Below are 20,196 nucleotides of genomic sequence, written 5' to 3' on the forward strand. Positions count from 1 at the left end.
AATAAGGATTCAACAACTGAGGCCAAGTTGAAATTGTGCAATGGGACTCACTAAGAAACTGGGTAAGCTAAAGGAATGTTACTAGTGGCATCGCATGATCGATATTACATCTATGCATCGATATGTTGATTTTGTGTGTATAATCGTTACATTTTGTTACCTTAACAGCAGATAGTTGCTTGTTTAAAACTGCTATGACAACTGAAAAAGAAAAATATAATTAATGGAGTTTTGGAGAATGAAGGTAATCGGGATAATTTGTGGTGCCTGATTTAATGTGATTTGATCGTTTTTATATATTTTAAGAATTACATGGACTGTGGGCTGGAATGTAACGTAAAATATATGTATAATATAAATTGTACGTTACACTTTACAGGGGAAATACTAACAACATGACGTAAGTCTACAATCTCGATTCGTACTCTCTGAAATCTTAGTGTGTTTAGTAAACAATTCATGAATACTTAAAGTATGAGTCATAAATATATCTGAAACGTTATTGTTTCATTGTGGAATTGTTTCTAAGTTCTTCCACTCTTACTAGAAATAATAATAATGTTTTTGTTTCCCATTTCCAACACGTTCCATATATCTGTTCAACCAAAATTTGTAAATAGGAACTATTCTTTTTTATATTTGTATGCATATTTTGTTAAAATATCAATATAAGGCATACGTAATCCAAGGTCTTTTACCCAAAGAAAGGGCGTTACTATGTACTCCCATGCGCAAAAAATATTGCGCATATACTGTAACGCACGATTTTTCGCAATTATTTCATTTTCCATATGTTTATGGGTAAAATTTAGTTATTAGTAAGTGGAGATAATAGAAAGCAATCCATCTAAGGAGATATTTCCAAAAAATATAATAAAAATATAAGCAAAAAACAAAATTATGTTCGGTTTTGTGTATACTGGCAATAATGTTTTCGAGGGAATTTTTGGAGTAGCACAGCACGATTGCAGAGGAAATAACAAGATTGGTAGGAGAAGAGCTGAAACAAGGAACTGGAAATTGGAATAAAATATTGCATTTATTGGCTTAAATCTAGGGTGTAAATTGTCTGTCAAATATAAATTAGCTTCTGTAAGCAAGATGTTATACGGAAATATATAAACAAAGAGAAAAACTGTTGTCTTAAGTTTGGAAGTGACATGCTCTATAGCCATGAGCATTTATTTCTTAAGAAAAAGATAAGCTACAAAAGAAAATCTGTGTAGTCAAGTGGGTAGAGTGACGGACTAGTAATTCTTATACTGTTTTGACACCAGATTGAATCCCATCCTGTCCTGTTCAATTTTTTTCTTTACAAAACATTGTAGAAAGTGTATAATTTTTATGTTAATAAAACTGAAACAATACAATTAGGAAATAACTTTTTGTTTCCTCTGATGACGTATTTATTTAGAATTAGTGTACTATTAGTAATGCCGATTGCTTTCAGTTTATGGTGTTGTATAGCTTCCTTTATCATCCTCTTTTCTTTAAAAAAAAAAATTGTCTCCAATAAAGTATGAAAAATATATATAGTCAGAAACAGACATCTTAGTATCAAACGTGAATTATCGTGATGAAATAAACAAGTTTCCCGTTATTAAAAAAGAAAACTATAGAAAATCATTGAATTTGGTCTTAAGGTTTTTATTATGCTATATATATTCTTTATAAGACTATACTTTATAAGGCAAGATGAGCGATCATACCCTCAAATTTAGCTAGTGAGTGAAAGATGTTTTCGGCACAAATATTTTACAGGTTTAGGTGCATGAAACCCCAATACTCCATGGTCTTGACCTTCGTTTATTTCACATTATTATCCGACATATCATAGCAGGTAAAAAGCAGCATCAATCGGCAAGAAGAACTGCAAGTTGTGGTCTTAGTCTGTTTTTGATGCTCCGGACTCGATCGCCTAGCACGCTCGTCTATACCTTGACTCATACGTCTATCATTCAGTGCAGGCACATATCCAGCTTTTCTTTTCGGAGGGGACCCGACATGAATCCTCGTAAGCACGTAATTCTAATGTTTCAAAAATATCAATATCAATAATAATAATAATAATAATAATAATAATAATAATAATAATAATAATAATAATAATAATAATAATAATAATAATAATAATAATGCAACAGTTCTGTATTTCTCTTAAACGTTTCTTACTTGTCATTTATGAACCGGTCAAACTTAATTCTAACTCACACGAAATCAAAAAATATTTTCTAGAGACATGTAAGGAAAACTGTCTGCTACGTATATCACATAACAAAAATAGCAAATGGCAATGAGTGTATCGTTCTAATACAGTAATGTTATAAACAGACCGGAAACGAAATTGTAATCCCATTTAAAAGTGTTCTTTGATTCCGCCTGGTATCAATGGCATTACGGTATATTCTTACAAGTAACACTTCCCAAGTGTAACACTCCGATTTTGATAAAAATTTGACAGGCAGATACTACACATAAAATAAACGAATACATGTTTTTTATTTTCTGCGGAAAAACTGTTTTACGGGGGCAAAAGCACTCACCCAAAATTTTGAAAGTTGACGCCCGAAAGACAAAAACAAATGGACCAAAGTGTACGAAATTGTGCACAGATATGGCAGACGTAAAATGAAGGAATACGTGTTTTGTATTTTCCTGGAAAAAACGGTTAGGTGGGACGCAGACCCTTCCAAACCTTTGATCATGAAATATCAAAAGTGCTAGTAACAATATCTCTGATGTGTGTAAAGGACGAAGAATTCCGATGACACTTTGTGTATGGACAATACGCAAAAACTAAATGAATGCCTGTTTTAGGGGACAAAATCCCCCATCCAAAATGATGAAAGTTGACGCCCGAAAGGCAAGAAGAAGTGAACCGAAATGAATGAAATTGTGCACAGATATTGTAGACGAAAAATGAGGGAATATGGGTTCCGTATTTTCCTGAAAAAAAGAAAAACGTTTCGGTGGGACACAGACCCCTCCAAAACTTTGATCGTGAAATATCAAAAGTGCTAATAACAGTATGGCAGAAGTGCTTAAAGGACATGAAGAATTGGAACGACACATTGTGTAGGGACAATACACACAAAAAAAAGGATTTATTTTCTGCGAAAAATTGGTTTTAGGGGGCAGAATTCCCCACCCAAAATTTTGAAATCGTGCACAGATATTCTAGACATAAATTGAGGTAATTGTGTTTCGTATTTTCCTGGAAAAAAGCGATTGAGTGGGGCACGGATCTTCTAAGCTGTTGATTAGAAAATATCAAAAGTGCAAATAAGTATGTATACGTCAGAAGTTCCCAAAGAATATGGAGAATTGCAACGAAACTTCGTATAGGGACAATTTGCAAAACAATAAATGAAATGTTTTAATTTGTATGAAAAAACAGTGTTGGGGCCTAGAGCCCCTCCAAAAAAAAGTTAATATTACCGTAAAAGTGCAGGAAGGAGTGGACCAAAACAAATGAAATTGTGTGTAGATATTGTATAGACTGTATGTAAAATAAGGACTTTCGTGTTTTAAAGATGTCCCTATCAATTTTGGCACATCAACAACAAACAGGAAATTAAGCGGCACGTGTTTTTGTTTATGCGGAAAAACATTGTAAGGGTTAAAGTTGCCTCGTGAAATACTACAAAATACGCTATACTGTTTGTGCTTGTTGTTATCTGCCAAATTTGAAGAAATCTGATGGAGACACTTGTGAAACACGAGAGGCTTTATTTTTCATATCCAATATCTACAGACAATTTCATTCGCTTCGGTCCAATCCTTCCGATACTCAACGCCTCGGTCCACTCAAAAGGTTTTTTTTTTTCTCTTTTCAGGAAAATACGAAGCACGTATTTCCTCATCTTACCTCTACAACATTTGTGAACAATTTCATTCAGTTCGGTACATTTTTTCTTGCCTTTCTTGCGTCAAATTTCAAAATTCATGGGGGGGGGACCTTTTGTCCTCTAAAACCGTTTTTTCGCAGGAAATAAAAAAGCCGAATTTGTTTATTTTTTGCTTATTGTCCTAACACAAAGTTTTGTTCCAATTCTTCACGTAAATTTAGGCACTTCTGACATACTGTTATTAGCACTTTTGATATTTCGTGATCAAAAGTTTGGAGGGATCTGTGCCCCACCTAACAGTTTTTTTTTTCCAGGAAAATACAAAACACGTATTCCCTAATTTTATGTCCGCAATATCTGTTCACAATTTCGTTCACTTTGGTCCACTTGTTTTTGCCTTTCGAGCATCAACTTTCAAATTTTTGGTGAGAGCTTTTGCCCCCTAAAACTGTTTTTCAGCAAAAAAGTAAAAAAAAAAAAAAAAAAAACACTTATTTGTTTATTTTATGTATAGTATCTACCTGCCAAATTTTATCAAAATCGGAGTGTTACACTTGGGAAGTGTTACTTGTTAGAATTATAACAACAACGCATTGTCCACAGTTTGGACACTGACTCAAAGTAATCTGACATTAAAAAAAAAAAAAAAAAAAAAAAAAACCTCAAAAGGGAAAAAATAGATTTATTTAAAAGTGCTTGAGGTTTGGTAAGGGACAGCTTCCAGGACCTCACGCTGGATACGTTACTGAGTCAATGCATTATATTTGTTTCTTGCAAAGATGATAATTAAATGCGTAATGTGTAAAATTATATCATAGTTTGACTTTTTATAGGTCTTTCCTTAACACATCCATATTATCCGGCGTTCTGCCTGCCTGTTTTATGTCGGATAAGCGAAACTCTACTGTATTTTCAGATAGCATATACACAGGAGCTAGAGGTCTGCACGGGCCGGAATTTTTAGAACGGACCCGGCCCGTCCCCTTTAATTTATAATCTACAGGCATTAGCGGATTAAGGGCGGAGCCAATGGAGCCCAGGGGGCTCTTTAAAATCCCTCTGTTTAATACTTACGCTCGCGGTATCGCTAGATTTAAGTCTTTGCATCAGCAGCATTTACCTGTTAATAATGAATGCAATTATTTAATTGTTAATAATGAATTTAACTAAACTAATTATTGTAAACTTGGAGCACATTCAAATATTACAGTATAGTTCTCGGTAGTTCCATAAGTAATTTCAGAGACCATGGTGTTTCAGTGGCAGAGTGTTCACCTTTGGTGCATGGAGTCCTTGGTTCGGTCTATGCTCGCGCCAAGTGAATCTTGTGCTGGACAAACACTGTGTGCGTGGGTTTTCTCGAGGTTCTCCCGTTTTATCCCACTTTTTTCATTCCACCATTTCATTCATTTCTTATCATCACTGCCTCCTTTAGCCTATCCGGCATAATCGTGGGACGTAAAACTTAAAAATTTCATTTCAAATCATTTCAATCAAAATACAGTTGCAGGAAGTATGTAATTTCGAATAAAACAAACTACTATATACAATTCTGAGTATATTATTCTTTTATGAAATTCTCGCGAACCATATTTCTAAATTGAAGAGTAAGAAGACTAAATTCATCCTCTTATTATTATAGATCCATTTCAATTGAAGCAGTTGGAATAGTTAAAAAAAAAAAACATACCCTATATTCCAGTGTGCCACAATCGGTATAACGCGCCACACTGGTGTGTCCAGCAAAGTGAACAGTGTGACGCAAACTTTTTCCTATTATTTGCAAGAATATTTGTCGAGTTCCTGTTATTTATTATTATTATTATTATTATTATTATTATTATTATTATTATTATTATTATTATTATTATTATTATTATTATTATTAACGATTTTTCCATGGATCAGCTGTCTGTATACGGTTAAGCAACCACAAGTATCACATTGAAGGAATGAGTGTAATTATTTACTTTAATAGTAATACAAAAGTCTATTTGTTTGTATATTCTACCGGTAATAACTGCATCCGTCTAGAAAGCTAGGACTAACAACAAAGGGATACCAAGTTGTGACCGCACACCGCCCCAAATCGTGGGTGCCACAAGTTCTCTTCTACGCCTTAGAACAATAAGGGCTGTAGCGTTCAGGGAGAGAGAGAAACAATTTAATTTCATTGCAGTTATATGCTTATTAAATGTTAACTTATATTTATAAATTATGTAAGTGATCGTATCGTTTTCTGTTTATTATTATTATTATTATTATAAATAATAATAATTCTTATTATTATACATTTCTTAATACGTTGATTGCCATGTGTATGGAATTCCATACACACGGCTGTCCTGTACAGTAAAGCGTGATTATTTTCCATACGCAAACAATGTAGATATTCCAAGTTTGTTGTGTTCGTTCTATAGGTGTGTATGTAATTAGATACATATGGCGTAGAAATCAAAATTTAATGTCCATGCCACGTATATGCAAAACCATACACAAAGACATTTATGAACAAAGACATTGAGTTTGAGTTTAACGTCTCGTTCAGCAACGAAGCTATATGAGACGTCGGCCTACTGATTAACGTGGACTCCGAACCACGTGAGCTCTCGCCGGGAATCGAAGCCGGGTCTTCCACGCCAAAGGCGCGTACGCTAACCACTAAGGAGCTTATGAACAGAGACATTTATGAGCTAAAACAAAGGCGAAAACAAAGATGTGTGATGTGATTTTGAGTTTATCGTCCCTTTCAGCAGCGAGGCTATATGAGACGTGGATCTACTGATTAACGTGAAATCCGAACCACATGAGCTCCCGCCGGACGAAAACAAAGACCTTTAGAATTGACAATTGTTTGGATATTCCAGTCGAACCTACCTAATATTAACAACGTTTCTACGATAATTTCGTAACATTGTATTATTTCATTTGTTGATTAGCTTGGTTAGGCTTATTTAAACACTTTCTTCTTTGCACCGACGTGTCACATCTCTTGGATGAAAATACACTAGCTCTCACTGGAAATCTAATCCAGAACCAATGCACTTGAACCATTTGACCACAACAAGGCACATTTAAAAAGAAGTTTCGATTTTATTCGGAAAATTGTGATTAGGTGTAACATTTAAAATATATATTTAAGAAAGGGTACGGAGTAAACGCACTGTACTTTCTCGCTCGAATTTTTTACACTTATGTTAGGCTGCAACTGTTACTGAAACATTTATTTGGGAAATTGCGAATAAAATAATGTTTTGGAAAACTTTGCTAGAAGAAACTTCAGGCCCAAAAGTAAAGTACCCATTGGTCATATTTCCGTTAGAAATAACTTGATCCATATATTAGAATTATAAAGGATATAATTGTATGTGAACTATAAGCAAAAGCGTCTGAGTAATTTCTGAGAAAATTATGCAAAAAGTCACCCCCAAGAATAAATTATCCCTTGTGGATCTTTTCAGTACAAACGAGCTATGCTATATTGTTAGTGTTTTCATAAAACATTTATTTATGAAATACGAACACAATCGCCTGAGTCGTTCTTGAGGACATCGGAGGGTAAAACTTACTGTCAAAAGTAATATACCATTTCTAGATTTTCCGGATGAGGGAATTATACCATATAGCTAGGTTATTTATGTAACACGTATTTATAAAATATGAACAACAAACATCTCCTGAGTTGTTTTTAGGAAGGTCATCGGGAAAAGCTTACTCCCAAAGGTAAACTCTTCTATCTGTAATTTTGACAGTATATCGAGTAATTTTTAAGCAAATCGTAGGGAAAAATTTCACTGTCAAAGTAAACTATCTCTTTTGGATTTTTTTTCGGAACAAGCGAGTTATACCATATTGTAAGATTATTACAGAAAATATTTTTACTGAAATTAGAACAAATTTGTCTCAGTTATTACTGAGACAATTGTCCCAAAAAAATCAACCCTTGAGAAAACCACTTCTTCTGTATGTTATCGGAATAAACTATTTATGCTCTATGTTAGTTTATTAATGTAATATTTCTTTACGAAATATGAACAAAATTGCCTGAGGCGTTAATGGGAAAACCATCGGGGGAAAGCTCACCCTAAGATTAAGCTACTCCTTCGAACGAGTTGTCATATTGTTAGGTAATTAATGATACGTTTATTTATGAAATGTGGTTGAGAAAATTGTGCAAAAAGAACGCATACCATACAGTAAATTACACCATATATATTTTTTCAGAAAAATTATTCATATGTGGTGGAGATTTGTTAATAAAATATATATTTATCAAAAGTAAATAAAATCGTCACAACTTTTTTTTTATTTGAGAAAATTGAATTATTTTAAATTTTAATCCTTCAGTAAACTACCCTTGCTTTTAGGTGTCGAAGGACATAAAATTCGAAAGATATGTTATTAAATCGTTATATCTAGAATTCGGTGCAGATACGTTGAACAGTATGGTCTCTATTTGAGTGCGTGTAAAAGCGTGACGAACCGAGAGACAAATAGATGGACAGATATCGAAAAATCATTTTTTTTTCGATATGTAGGAGCCATGTAACTTGAATTTATTGAAATCTGGTATTCGGTTTTTATAACTATCACCACACTTTCTTCTTTCGTCGCTCGAATGTGAAAACGAATAAGCCTACACCGACACGAAATGTGATAATTTGTAATCCCAAAAAATTAATTTGTATGTTTAATGTGTGGTTACTCTAGAAAAAAAAAAGCTTATGCATGTTACATCATTTTATTATCAGTTTTTCACGCTACTGTATAATTCGGTACGATTATAGTTAATATTCATGGCATCTTTTGGAAGCATTCGCGTTCCTCACAAAGAGAGCTGTAAAATTTAGTTTTGTTTAAAGAAAGCACTCTTGATTTTTTTCACACAGACTTGCATTTGTTGCACTTGTGGATATGAAACAAAAGGAGAGAGAGAGAGAGAGTCAATACTTTAAAAAGAAACACACACACAGAAACACTAGAACTTTTTTTCTTCATGACAACGAGCTATCGCTGTGACTGTGTGTAAAGCTGCAGGTTGCTCTTGTTTTGTTTTTTCCTGTTCCTGACTCACAGACACTCGCAGAGAGTTGAAGCTGTGTAAAAACGGAGAGGGAACGGTTAAGCATACCATACCATAAACTAAAAACAATCGCTATTAGTAATAAATAGTAAGCTAATTCTGAATAAATACGTCATCAGGAAAACAAAAAGTTATTTCATTATTATATTATTTCGTTTCTTATTAACATAAAAATTATACACTTTCTACAATGTTTTGTAAAGAAAAAAAATTGAACAGGACCGGATGGGATTCGATCTGGTGTCAAAACAGTATAAGAATTACTAGTCCGTCACTCTACCCACTTGACCAGTTTTTCTTTTGTTGCCTATCTTTTTCTTAAGAAATAAATGCTCGTGGCTATAGAGCATGTCACTTCCAAACTTAAGACAAGAGTTTTTCTCTTTGTTTATATATTTCCGTATAACATCTTGCTTACAGAAGCTAATTTATATTTGGCAATTTACACCCTAGATTTAAGCCAATAAATGCAATATTTTATTCCAATTTCCAGTTCCTTGTTTCAGCTCTTCTCCTACCAATCTTGTTATTCCCTCTGCAATCGTGCTGTGCTACTCCAAAAATTCCCTCGAAAACATTATTGCCAGTATACACAAAACCGAACATAATTTTGTTTTTTGCTTATATTTTTATTATATTTTTTTGGGAAATATCTCCTTAGATGGATTGCTTTCTATTATCTCCACGTACTAATAACTAAATTTTACCCATAAACATATGGAAAATGGAATAATTGCGAAAAATTGTGAGTTACAGTATACGCGCAATATTTTTTGCGCATGGGAGTACATTATGAAGTCAAATTCTACTTAGTTTCTGTTAAGGCATCCGAAGGTTCGACTGTCGTATTGTCCAGTAGCTGACACCTTTCTCTCCCTCTTTTCCTTCCAAAGTATCTCTTATAAGGCAATTCATCCTTATAGAGGGTCCAAAAAATTTTTCATTTTTCTTAACTTCAGTATGCTTATTTGCATTTTAATAGGACGTAATATTGAGGTCTCAAATATTCAGTAATAATAATAATAATAATATAGAAGATAAATTACTTATGAGGACAGATTGTATTAAAATCTGTAAAATCGCCCCTAGCGTTAGGCAAAAGTTACAAAATTGTCGAGATTGGAGAGAAGTGCCAGGATCATCAGGACATACCTTCTGCATATGTCCCTACAACTAGCTAAATGTTAAATGGAATGTTTCGAGGCAAATTTCATGTAGGAAGTAGGCTACTGAACTCACAAGAACCCTAAGAAAAGGTGTTTGTAAGTAATGGTTATGCCAGCTAAGCTACATCAATGATGAGAATGAAAGAAATTTTGGAATAAAAAAGTGGAAGCGGAACTCGGAGAAAACCTACACACACAGTGTTTGTTCAGAACAATGCCTACTAGGAAGTAGCTGGGTGGAACAGGGTGAACCATTAAATTCACATTTCAGTAATAATAATAATAATAATAATAATAATAATTAAAATTTTTAAAGTTGCCCTAAAATTTAGCAAAACTTATTTAAAAGTAAAGATTTCGGGGAAGGGGTTTCGTACCTTCAATACACACCTCTCCAACTACCCAAATTTTAAACTAAAGCTTTCCATTGAAGTTTCATGTAGAAAGTATTCTACTGTATGTTTTAAGGAAAATAACTGTATTAAAAATAACTGAATATCACACAACAGTAAGGCATATAATAAACTAATTTTTAGGATATGTAGAGGTAATTATAAAAGCTTTGCTACAAAAATACCTACACAGACCATAATTCAATGAGCTCTAAAATATAAAGTAACAAAATAGCCTATAAAATTCAGTCTACAGAGCAATTGTTACTTAAAGAAAGGACATACACTATTTCGAGAATCGAGACAAGACGAGAAATGTTTACGATACTTTTCGTCTCGTCTCGATTCTCATCTCCAAAGCGATAACTCGAGTTAACCTTATCCCGTCTCGAATGTAAAATGTTAATTCATATCTTATTTTGTTTGTTTTAGAAACAAGATTAGAAATTCCTCTAAAAATGTCCGACGTGGTTTCGAACCAAGAACCTCCAGATAACTGGTCAAGCGCCTTGACCACTGAACTGCGATCACTACGCGGTAAACAAATCGTCTTTAATCTGGTTACGTTAGGTGTCTTTCCTCCATTTGCAAAGTTGTATGTTATATTTCTTCGAATAAAAACGTCTTTCGTATTTCTTTTATGATGATATAAGTGAATAATCTTCGGCAAAGTTTATATTAATAACTTGAGTTGTTCTTAAACCTTTGGTTTACAAGTTTGTTTCTTCTCCACACGAAACTACAGATATAACAAATTTAACTCTCATACTCTGCATTTGTTTCAAAGCAGTCGCCATTACATGGTCAAAGACTTATGTCTGCCACGATACATATTAACCGAGAGAAATTCATTTTCCGGAAGCGGAAATTTCACTTTGCGGATTTCGGAAAATTATGGAATTCGGAAAGAATCCGGAATTAAGAAAATTCCAGAATTCAGAAAAATCCGGAATTAAGAAAATTCCAGAATTCAGAAAAATCCGGATTTTTCCGAATTTGTCCGGTTTTACTTTCAGGAGTTCGGAAAGTAAAAATTCCGGAATTGGCCATCCCTAGTTTACACACAACCTTTCAGACACTAATAGCTGTCTACAAACAAACAAGTTATACAAAGCATTTTGTATCCTTCAAATACGTCATGGATTAAAATCCGACAGCAGTTTCATTATTTAACCAGAAATTGCATGCTACTGGAAGCTGCGGTATGAAGAATTGTATTGTGTATTAATTATCTTTTAGTGAATATGCAACCCTGCAAACCACTGAATGTCTAAACGGCTTTCGTTAAATCCAAGTTGTAGTACTCAGTTACATCTATTTGTGTCTGCATTAGTAAAGTTTTCTATGTGATATAGAGTTAGTAAGTCTTTCTCTGCTCTCCCGTAAAGTTGTGATACGATATATTGCAGGATACAGAACGAATTATCAATTTAACCAAAATTGTTGTATTACTACACATCTGCTTCCGTCTCTGTCAACTCTGGTCGATCTCGTTGACGCGACATGTTTGCTTTCTATACCACTTTTTTCGTTTAGTGAATTAAACAATAACTATTCTGAATTATGTTACTGTGTATGCCTCGTAGATAAATATTTCTTCTGATGCCAATAGTTTCCGTTTTGTCCAAGCAATGTTCTGTTTCTTATTCCCAGCACGACCCTTTTATTACATTATATGGAGAGCATGTAGGTCTAAATACCTCATGTATTACATAGCATGTAGGTTTAACTCTTTTCAGGTAGTCACTCTTTTCATATTTTTCGTCGACCTTTACAGTTCTACGAATGATGGATCTTCTCTTTGATTTCATGTCAAACATGCACACGTAATGAAAAGACGCTGTTGATGATAATAATATTAATATTACTAGCTAACTCGGGCGTAATTTCGCACAATATAATTTTATATTATCATGTGGAAATAAGTAAGGCTAGCTGGCGCCCCCTCATATTTTTCCGATGCCCCTTATGGGTCCACGGTGTCCAACGTTGGTCCTATCCCACTATCACTTCCTGTTCCCTCGATATACGTTATTGACATTTTGCCTAAAGAGGGCTCTGCCGTGGCCGCATGATTCCCCATGACAATGCCTCTTCGTTCTTTTTGCATTGAAATCGCTTATTCTTCTATGAGTCCTATAAGTGCAAACTGTTCAACGTTGCTCCCATCCCTCTACCATTTCCCATTCTCTCGATATAAATTATTAATATTTTGCCTGTAAGGGAGATATGGAGTTTCAATCATTAGGCCTGCGTTTGATGAAGAATTGAGGAAGATATTGCGTTGCCACAAAAAACACCTTTTCGTAATATATATATTACGAATTATTACTATTACTATTATTATTATTATTTTACTTACCACTAATGATGTTGCCTACCACTATTTACAATGCAATGTGTTACTAAAAAGCAAATCAAATAACACTATTCGCCCATCACGCTCCCAAACTCGAAATACATGATTTCCAGTTCTCTGTACAGGGGAAAGCACATTTATTATATTATTCTTTGAAATAACACGTTTCACAAGTTACTTCACTTTCAATGTATAACCTCACACCATCACTAACAATCGTCTTGTTCCGATAGGAAAATATCCCCCCTCCAAAAAAAAAAAATGCCTGATCGTAGCGATAGGGCGTGAACCTTCTTTAGGTGATTAATCGGGTCCAATATTTCAATAAAAGAGGATAAGTCCCTGCACACAAATATTTCAGTAAAAGAGGAAAAGTCACTTAAACATTGTGAATACTCATTTATGGGCGAAACTTGTTTCCCTTGGAGAGTTTGAAGGGCCACCATTTTGAACATTATTATCTGATTATTCTGGCTAACGAACTCATTCAAGATATTTCAACAATTAATGTCTGTACCAAGTTTGGATTCAATCCGCTGAAAATTACGGTGATTATGGCATTCACAAAAAGCGTTATATATATATATATATATATATATATATATATATATATATATATATATATATATATATATATATATATATATATATATATATATATATATACAGATATAAATAGACACACAGATAGGGTGATGATCGAAAAAAGTGCCTAGAAATTTTGTGGTATTTCTGACATAATGGTCTCTGCAATGGGCACATTTCTGAAGAAATTTGCCTATTGTAGAGATTCACATGTTCGAAATTCGGGAAAATTTCGTTTTTCCGATCACTGCCCTCCGAAACATACCTCTGATTAGATATATCTGCTTCCTCGTTTTCATGGTTTCACTTCTTTAATAAATGTCATTGAAATTTTTATCTCGTTTTCAGTTAACATATTAAACGAGTAATACGATCTCTTTCACCATCTCTCATGAGCTGTATTCATTAACAAAAATAAAAAAAACTCCTTGAAGTGGATTCGAACTGACGTCCTTTCCATTTGTAATTCAGCACCTTAACCATTACACCAAGATCACTGGTTGGTAGACTGTCGACGTATTTGTTTGTATTTGTATTTTATGTTCCCACTTCGACAATTTTTACTCTTTTTTCTCCGTTTAGCAGCTGTTTCTGGCTTTCTATTCGATGAGGCGGACTGGGCCGCGCGGATACCTTGAAATTTCCGGGTGGGCCCTGCTCTCTGCAAAATCACTTAAGATATTGCTCGATTAGTTTAACATTCAAAACTCCGTCCTCGTTCATAGTAACCAGTGGCGTAACTAACGAGCTCGCAGCGCTATCGAAGGGGAAGGGGAACTAGGGAAATGGGCCCCTGCCTAACCCCTAGCCTTGTTTGTTCAAAAATCAATAAGAATATTACAAAAATCTCAAAAATACATGTGTTATTAACTCGAAAATGTAATCTCGTCCAAAATGTATGTATTCAATAATGTGATGTGCAATCGATAACATATAAAGAGCATGGAGAGGATTCTCCTACGGTAAGGAAACCTGTTAGACATGGATTTCTTGGACGCGAGTGGTGGCGATAAATAATGGTCCCCTTAGCACAACGGTGATGTAAGAAAACGGGCCCCGATGTTTCGAGCTTGGGTCCCTTCTATTCACTAATGAAATATGTTTTTTTTGGACGTGAGAGGTGGCAATGGAAAGGTTCTTGTCTCCTGAGCACAGCGGTGATGTCACAAATCGAGCCTGGAGCGTGATGTCCCCAGATATCGGTCCCTTCTATTCACCAATGAAGCATGGAGTTTTTGGACGTGGGTGATTGCGTTGGAAAGGGTCGGTTTCCCCTGAGCACACCGGTGATGTCGTAAATCTGAAATCCAAGAAATCGGACCCCAAAGGATGCTCATGCCATATTTTCCATGCTTTTTGCTCACAAAAGTAAGTTTCCTTATTATCCTGCCTGATTGTTATTCAACTGAACATTACAAGACAACACTGTGATGTTGCATGTCAGTAAGGGACAGCGCAATATATTTGATATCGAATAGAAGGGACCTGAACCTAAATATGTGGGCCCGAATTCTTGGGTTTCAGGCCACGGAACCGATTTCTAATATTATCACTGTTCTCAGGGGACTCTCCAATTCGCTTTTCCAACTCCATGTATAACACGGTTTTCCTTACTGTATTTTCATGGAATATTCTCCATGTTTTTATCCAAGAGTAACAAAGACATTACAAAGCTGTGGGACTTAACATGGCATTAGATTGGGACAATTTCTTTATATATCAAGTACATGAGAAATAATGATCCCAGTGGAAATACACCACTCCTTTCTTGCAAATCTTTATTTTCAAAGCTCGGATAGAAGAAAGTCTCAATTGCCGATGCAATCATATATATATATTTTAGGGTCAATAAAGAGGAAGGGAGATATCAAGATGGGGTTTCTAGTTCGGTATACCTAACAATAGTGCAGTAATATTGACGGGTCCCCATTTGCGAATATTGCGGGTGGTTGGAACACGCGATCTTAGTTACGCTGCTAATAGCAACATAAAAAAATATAGTTTGAAGTGTATTTGTACATGTGTTATGTGGAATAATTCATTCTAGGTTAATGTATGGATTACACAGGTGATATGGGTCTTTAATACAAGATTTTCAAACTGTAGAACTAAAGAAAGAGAAATAATACTTGGCTATAGAGACGCACACACAACTTTACATTTCGTGGGGGGCGGGGGTTTAGTCATCGAAGTCACCAGCTAAGGTTTCATTCCTAAAAGAGCAGTCCAGACTCCAGACCAACTCAGTATTTATCAAGGCCCTTAAGCACCACTCTCCGAGTGGGCCCTTGTACTCCCAGTCCGCCTCTGGATGTCTTTTATTTACACTATGCACTATTCGTGTTCACAGCTTGTGCCACTCTGCAATGTCTTGTTCAGGTTAGAATTTTCTCCTTACCCTTACTACATATTTGATTGATTTAATTCTCATATTCTTCATGGTCAGAGCGCAGGAATGTCAGAGTCAAACAGATGTTCATTTACTTTCCTGACAGACCGTACCTTCTACACAGTACTGTGTGCCACATCCATGTCATGTGCTATGGCAAGAGTGCTCGTTGAATGTTGCTCCTTCACAAGCACAAGCACCTCTTATTCGAAGGCAGGCGTCCTGGTAGTTCTGTCCCCCCCACGGTCGTGAAATTGTGGTCGCAACTGTCCCGTTTCCCGCAAACGCTGGAAAACGCGCGAGAACATGGAACGCGTGGGATGTCTCCTTTGCAGAAATTGTGCACGATATAACCTCTCCGCTTCAAGGCTGTTTCCATTCGCCATTCCATACGTAAAAACAATATCTGCGAGTTCATCAAACGCCAACTCCATTCCACTGAGAAGGTAGGCTAATTCACACAAACTATAAACGGACGAACACGACACCAGTCTATCAACACTAACCAACTCAAAACACGCTTTATCAACCGCATTTGACGAAACACCTCACAGGCAACAGATAGCTGATGCGGTAGACACGAGAATCTTTCGAATCTTCGGAGAATCGGTATTCTGATGCTTAAATGTTTTCATTTTTTTATAGACAGTATATTATAAAGAATCCTAACTCTATTGTGAATGTAAAAAAATCGCAGTTGCAGTGCTCAGTCAATTATCCAGTTTGCTAGTAGAAATTTTAAGGCATCAAGAAATGATAGTCCTCGAAAGGTAAAATTAATTAGAACTATTAAAGTTATCCTATTAAAAATTAAATCTTTAGCTTATGCTTGCAACTAATTAATTTCGTGCTCACATCGAGGAACCCTCTCTGTAATAAATATGCCCAATTAGTAAGGTTGATATCTATGAACATATACATATGTAAGCGTGCCTACAATACTGTAATTTTCTAAAGTAGACATTATTCATAGATTGCAACATTCAAGAATAAATAGCCGGATTAAGCAGCTTTTGAATGCATTCGAAAGGAGTTATTTCATTTGAAAGTAAAATATCAATATGCTTAAAGGCAAGCGTATTCTGCTAATTTTCAGTAGTTGAAGGGAATGTTTGGCTGGATTCCATGAGAAAAGAGGATATCTAGGAATCGTCATGATGCAACTTCACTGCGAATTAACTTTAAAAAGAAATTGCCAAAGATAGATGGTTGAGGAAAAAAAAAAAAAAAAAAAAAACTTCCTACAGTGGATCAACAATGGTTAATTTTGACACATTATACTATATACTCACAATATGATTCAGATATGGGAAAATCCTACATTAACAGGGAGCAAGGTCGGGTAAGTAAGAGTGGCTGCAGACACTGGATCCCTAAATCACGAATGAAGTCGATGTTTGGGCACACTGATGCACCGAGGCGTTGTCATGGTGGAGTAGTTTTGCAACGAATCGGTGGGTTGCTGTCGCACATTACTGAACACTGAGGACAAACATTTGGACGTGTAGATATGGGATGTCATCGTTTCTCGTCAAAGGGGATGTCAGCCACGGTTTCTGTACTTGGAACATGAAAACGACAAACATAACCTTGATTGCCGATTTCTGACACGTTTGCTTCTTTGGTGATGCTGCACCTATTTCTGGTGATGGTGAACCATACAATTCTTTGTTGTTCCGTGAGAAGGGTCCAATCTGAATAATCACGCTTCATCAACCCTGATCAGCTTTGCCAGAAAGTACATCCCTAAGGAAATCTTGTGCGAATTGAAGACTATGTTCCTTCTTTTCTGCATTCTGAACATGTGGTGCCCAATGCGATATAGTGCAATGTAATTTAGTAGTGCAATTCTTCGGTGGGAAGACTGCACACACACTTCTATTCGGATTCTTCGCTCGCTCAACTAATATTTTCAGGTTGATGGTTCTTCAGCTACAATCTGCCAAATGGCACCCACACTAGCATTTGTTGACGTTCGAGGCCGACCTTCCCATGCTTCATCCGCTGGGATCTAACGGTCGATTTGGAAGCGCTCAAACCGTTTCTGTACAGTTCTTTGGAGTGGTACTTGCTTTCTAGATATTCAGATAAATCAATGAAAACTTATGACGTATTGAATCTCAAGAGGAAAATGATACTTCACTAACACTCGCTTCCTTTCGTCGGAAATACTCAATTGGAGACGCACGTCTTCCTTCTTTTGTTGGTTCCTGGTCGCTATGATCGTTTAAGGAACCTGCAATTTGGAATAGATGTGGCAATTCTCCTAACTTAGTATACAACTTACTTGGAATCCCCTTGTATTTACTCAAAAGGCTGTTTATTTATTTTTGAGAAAATAAATTATGTATATGCATATCCATTATTTCTAATAACTTCACAATATGCTTTTAGGTAGTAAAAAAGATTGTAATTTAACATACATTTCAATCATTTACCTTTATACTTTTTTGAAACAGGAAAAAATACTATGGAATATGTGAAGGAAAAGAAAATAGTGCTTAACCATTTCCTTTAATTTAAATTATAAGTTGCACAACTTTTCTTATCTAGTGGAATGTCATAAAATTAAAATTCATTATGTAGGCACTAAAAATAAACACACTCGTGAACTTTTTTTCTTTTTCTTTTTAAAACTCAGTGCAACACATTAACAGTAATACTGTAACAAAAATAGACATGTTTATTTTTTTAAAAACATTCTCCCTTGTTGTATGATATATATCCTTTTGTTCTCAGTGGAACAACAGAATGAACATTGGACAGATCCACTGTCACAATTTTTTCTCTGTTAACAACTTTTAAAAACAATAATGGAATGTATTGGAATTTTTCAATCATCCTTAACGATCACTACATTTAGTTTCTTTCCTTTTCTTTTCTTTTTAACAAATCACAGAAAACATTCTTCAACACTCACATATACTCTTGTAATTTCTCACATGTCTTCACTCATTCATACTGTTCTTTTTTTTAAAAAAAAAAAAAATCTTCATTTATTTCTATAGCTAATGGAATGTGACAACACACGCCCCACTCTCCCAGTCATTACCACCCAGATCCCCGTCATAAAATCAAATATTTACATAAATAGGCGGAAGTTGAAAGATAAAAATCTACCAATAACTTTTCTTGTTTCTCCCAGAAAGAACACACACACACACTCGGTTCATAAAATGCACAGTTTTTCATTATATAAATAGTTTCAGAATAGATTAACCAATTTTACTCGTACATTAAAATTGAACATAATTTTGTTTACGGCTAGGAACAATGTATTTTAACAAATCAACTTTAAAAAAAGACACCAAGAGTAACTGGACCAGAAGGAACGCACTTTTTGAGCCGAGTGTTCAATTTAAGATTACAACTGAGCGGAGTTTACATCGTTGCTTCCCCCAGGACCCATTAATCTGCCAACAATTATTATGCTATGCTTCTGGGCTATTTTGTGGAAAAAAGAACATTTTTTTTTAAAGGTAACAACAATATTTACAGTCAGACTTTTTTTTAGCTATCTAAATCGATATATATTTAGATGTATATGTATTATATTCCCTGGCACTGATTCTTCCAGAACTTCCACTGAAAAATTTTATATCCCTTGATTTGTTCCTGTATATATACAAAAATTCAGGCAAGAGAAAAGGTGAAGAAAATAATAATAAAAAAACCCTGTGGAGTTTTGGTTCAATCAGCTGGGTTAAAGACTGAGGCACTTCCAGGGTATATGATGTGTCACCAGAAAGGCAAACGAAATATCTGTCCTGAAGATTAATCATGTCATTGTTGTGTAGCCTGCCACTTGAACTTGCTCTTCATGATCCATTGTTGGCCAAGACTTCCATTACAACGCCTCAACAATGGTTGCGATGGGTCCTTGACGTCAGGCTTCTGAAGACAGTTGCCAGTATTTACGTGTTTTATGCTTCGATCCTGCGAATTATGCAGAATAAAAAAAAACAATAATAAATGTGGTATTAAAAAAAACTATCTGTTCCATTAGTACACCGTTAAGTGGAAATTAGGTTTCGTTACTAGATGTTATAAATGACGTGGGATGTTTCCAAAGTTCTGGAAATCTAGTTTAAATTCTTAATTCTGTTGAGTTTTTTTAAATATATATAGCTCTCTGAAGTCTTTTATCCACTGGTCTACAGCACATTTCATGCATTTAAGTTCTGAAATCATACAGGGAACGCAAAAGTTCTGGGAGCAAGACCAACAAGGTAGATGTGGGAGTAATTATCAACTTAGCTTATCTTTGCTCGACGAGCAGTCTATATTCATACATTATCATGTTACAATAGTGGTCGGTTGTAGAACTTTCAAGGTGAATGTTTGGTAAGCGCTTTGAACATTCTGCGTTAATTG

General features: G+C 35.1%; 1 protein-coding gene across 2 annotated transcripts in view; it reads right to left on the bottom strand.

Annotated features, from left to right (window-relative positions):
• Positions 1 to 18,802: 18,802 nt before the first annotated feature.
• Pgant5 (polypeptide N-acetylgalactosaminyltransferase 5) overlaps positions 18,803 to 20,196 on the bottom strand; it is a 78,616-nt gene continuing 77,222 nt past the window's right edge. For both annotated transcript variants that reach the window (XM_081736941.1, XM_081736940.1), the window contains exon 11: positions 18,803 to 19,758. In XM_081736941.1, the coding sequence (XP_081593067.1) occupies positions 19,606 to 19,758 (153 nt within the window). In that variant the 3' untranslated portion in view covers positions 18,803 to 19,605. The remainder of the gene's footprint in view (positions 19,759 to 20,196) is intronic.

Source organism: Thermobia domestica, chromosome 13, assembly GCF_964235325.1.
Source record: "Thermobia domestica chromosome 13, izTheDome1.hap1.1, whole genome shotgun sequence".
NCBI lineage: Eukaryota > Metazoa > Arthropoda > Insecta > Zygentoma > Lepismatidae > Thermobia > Thermobia domestica.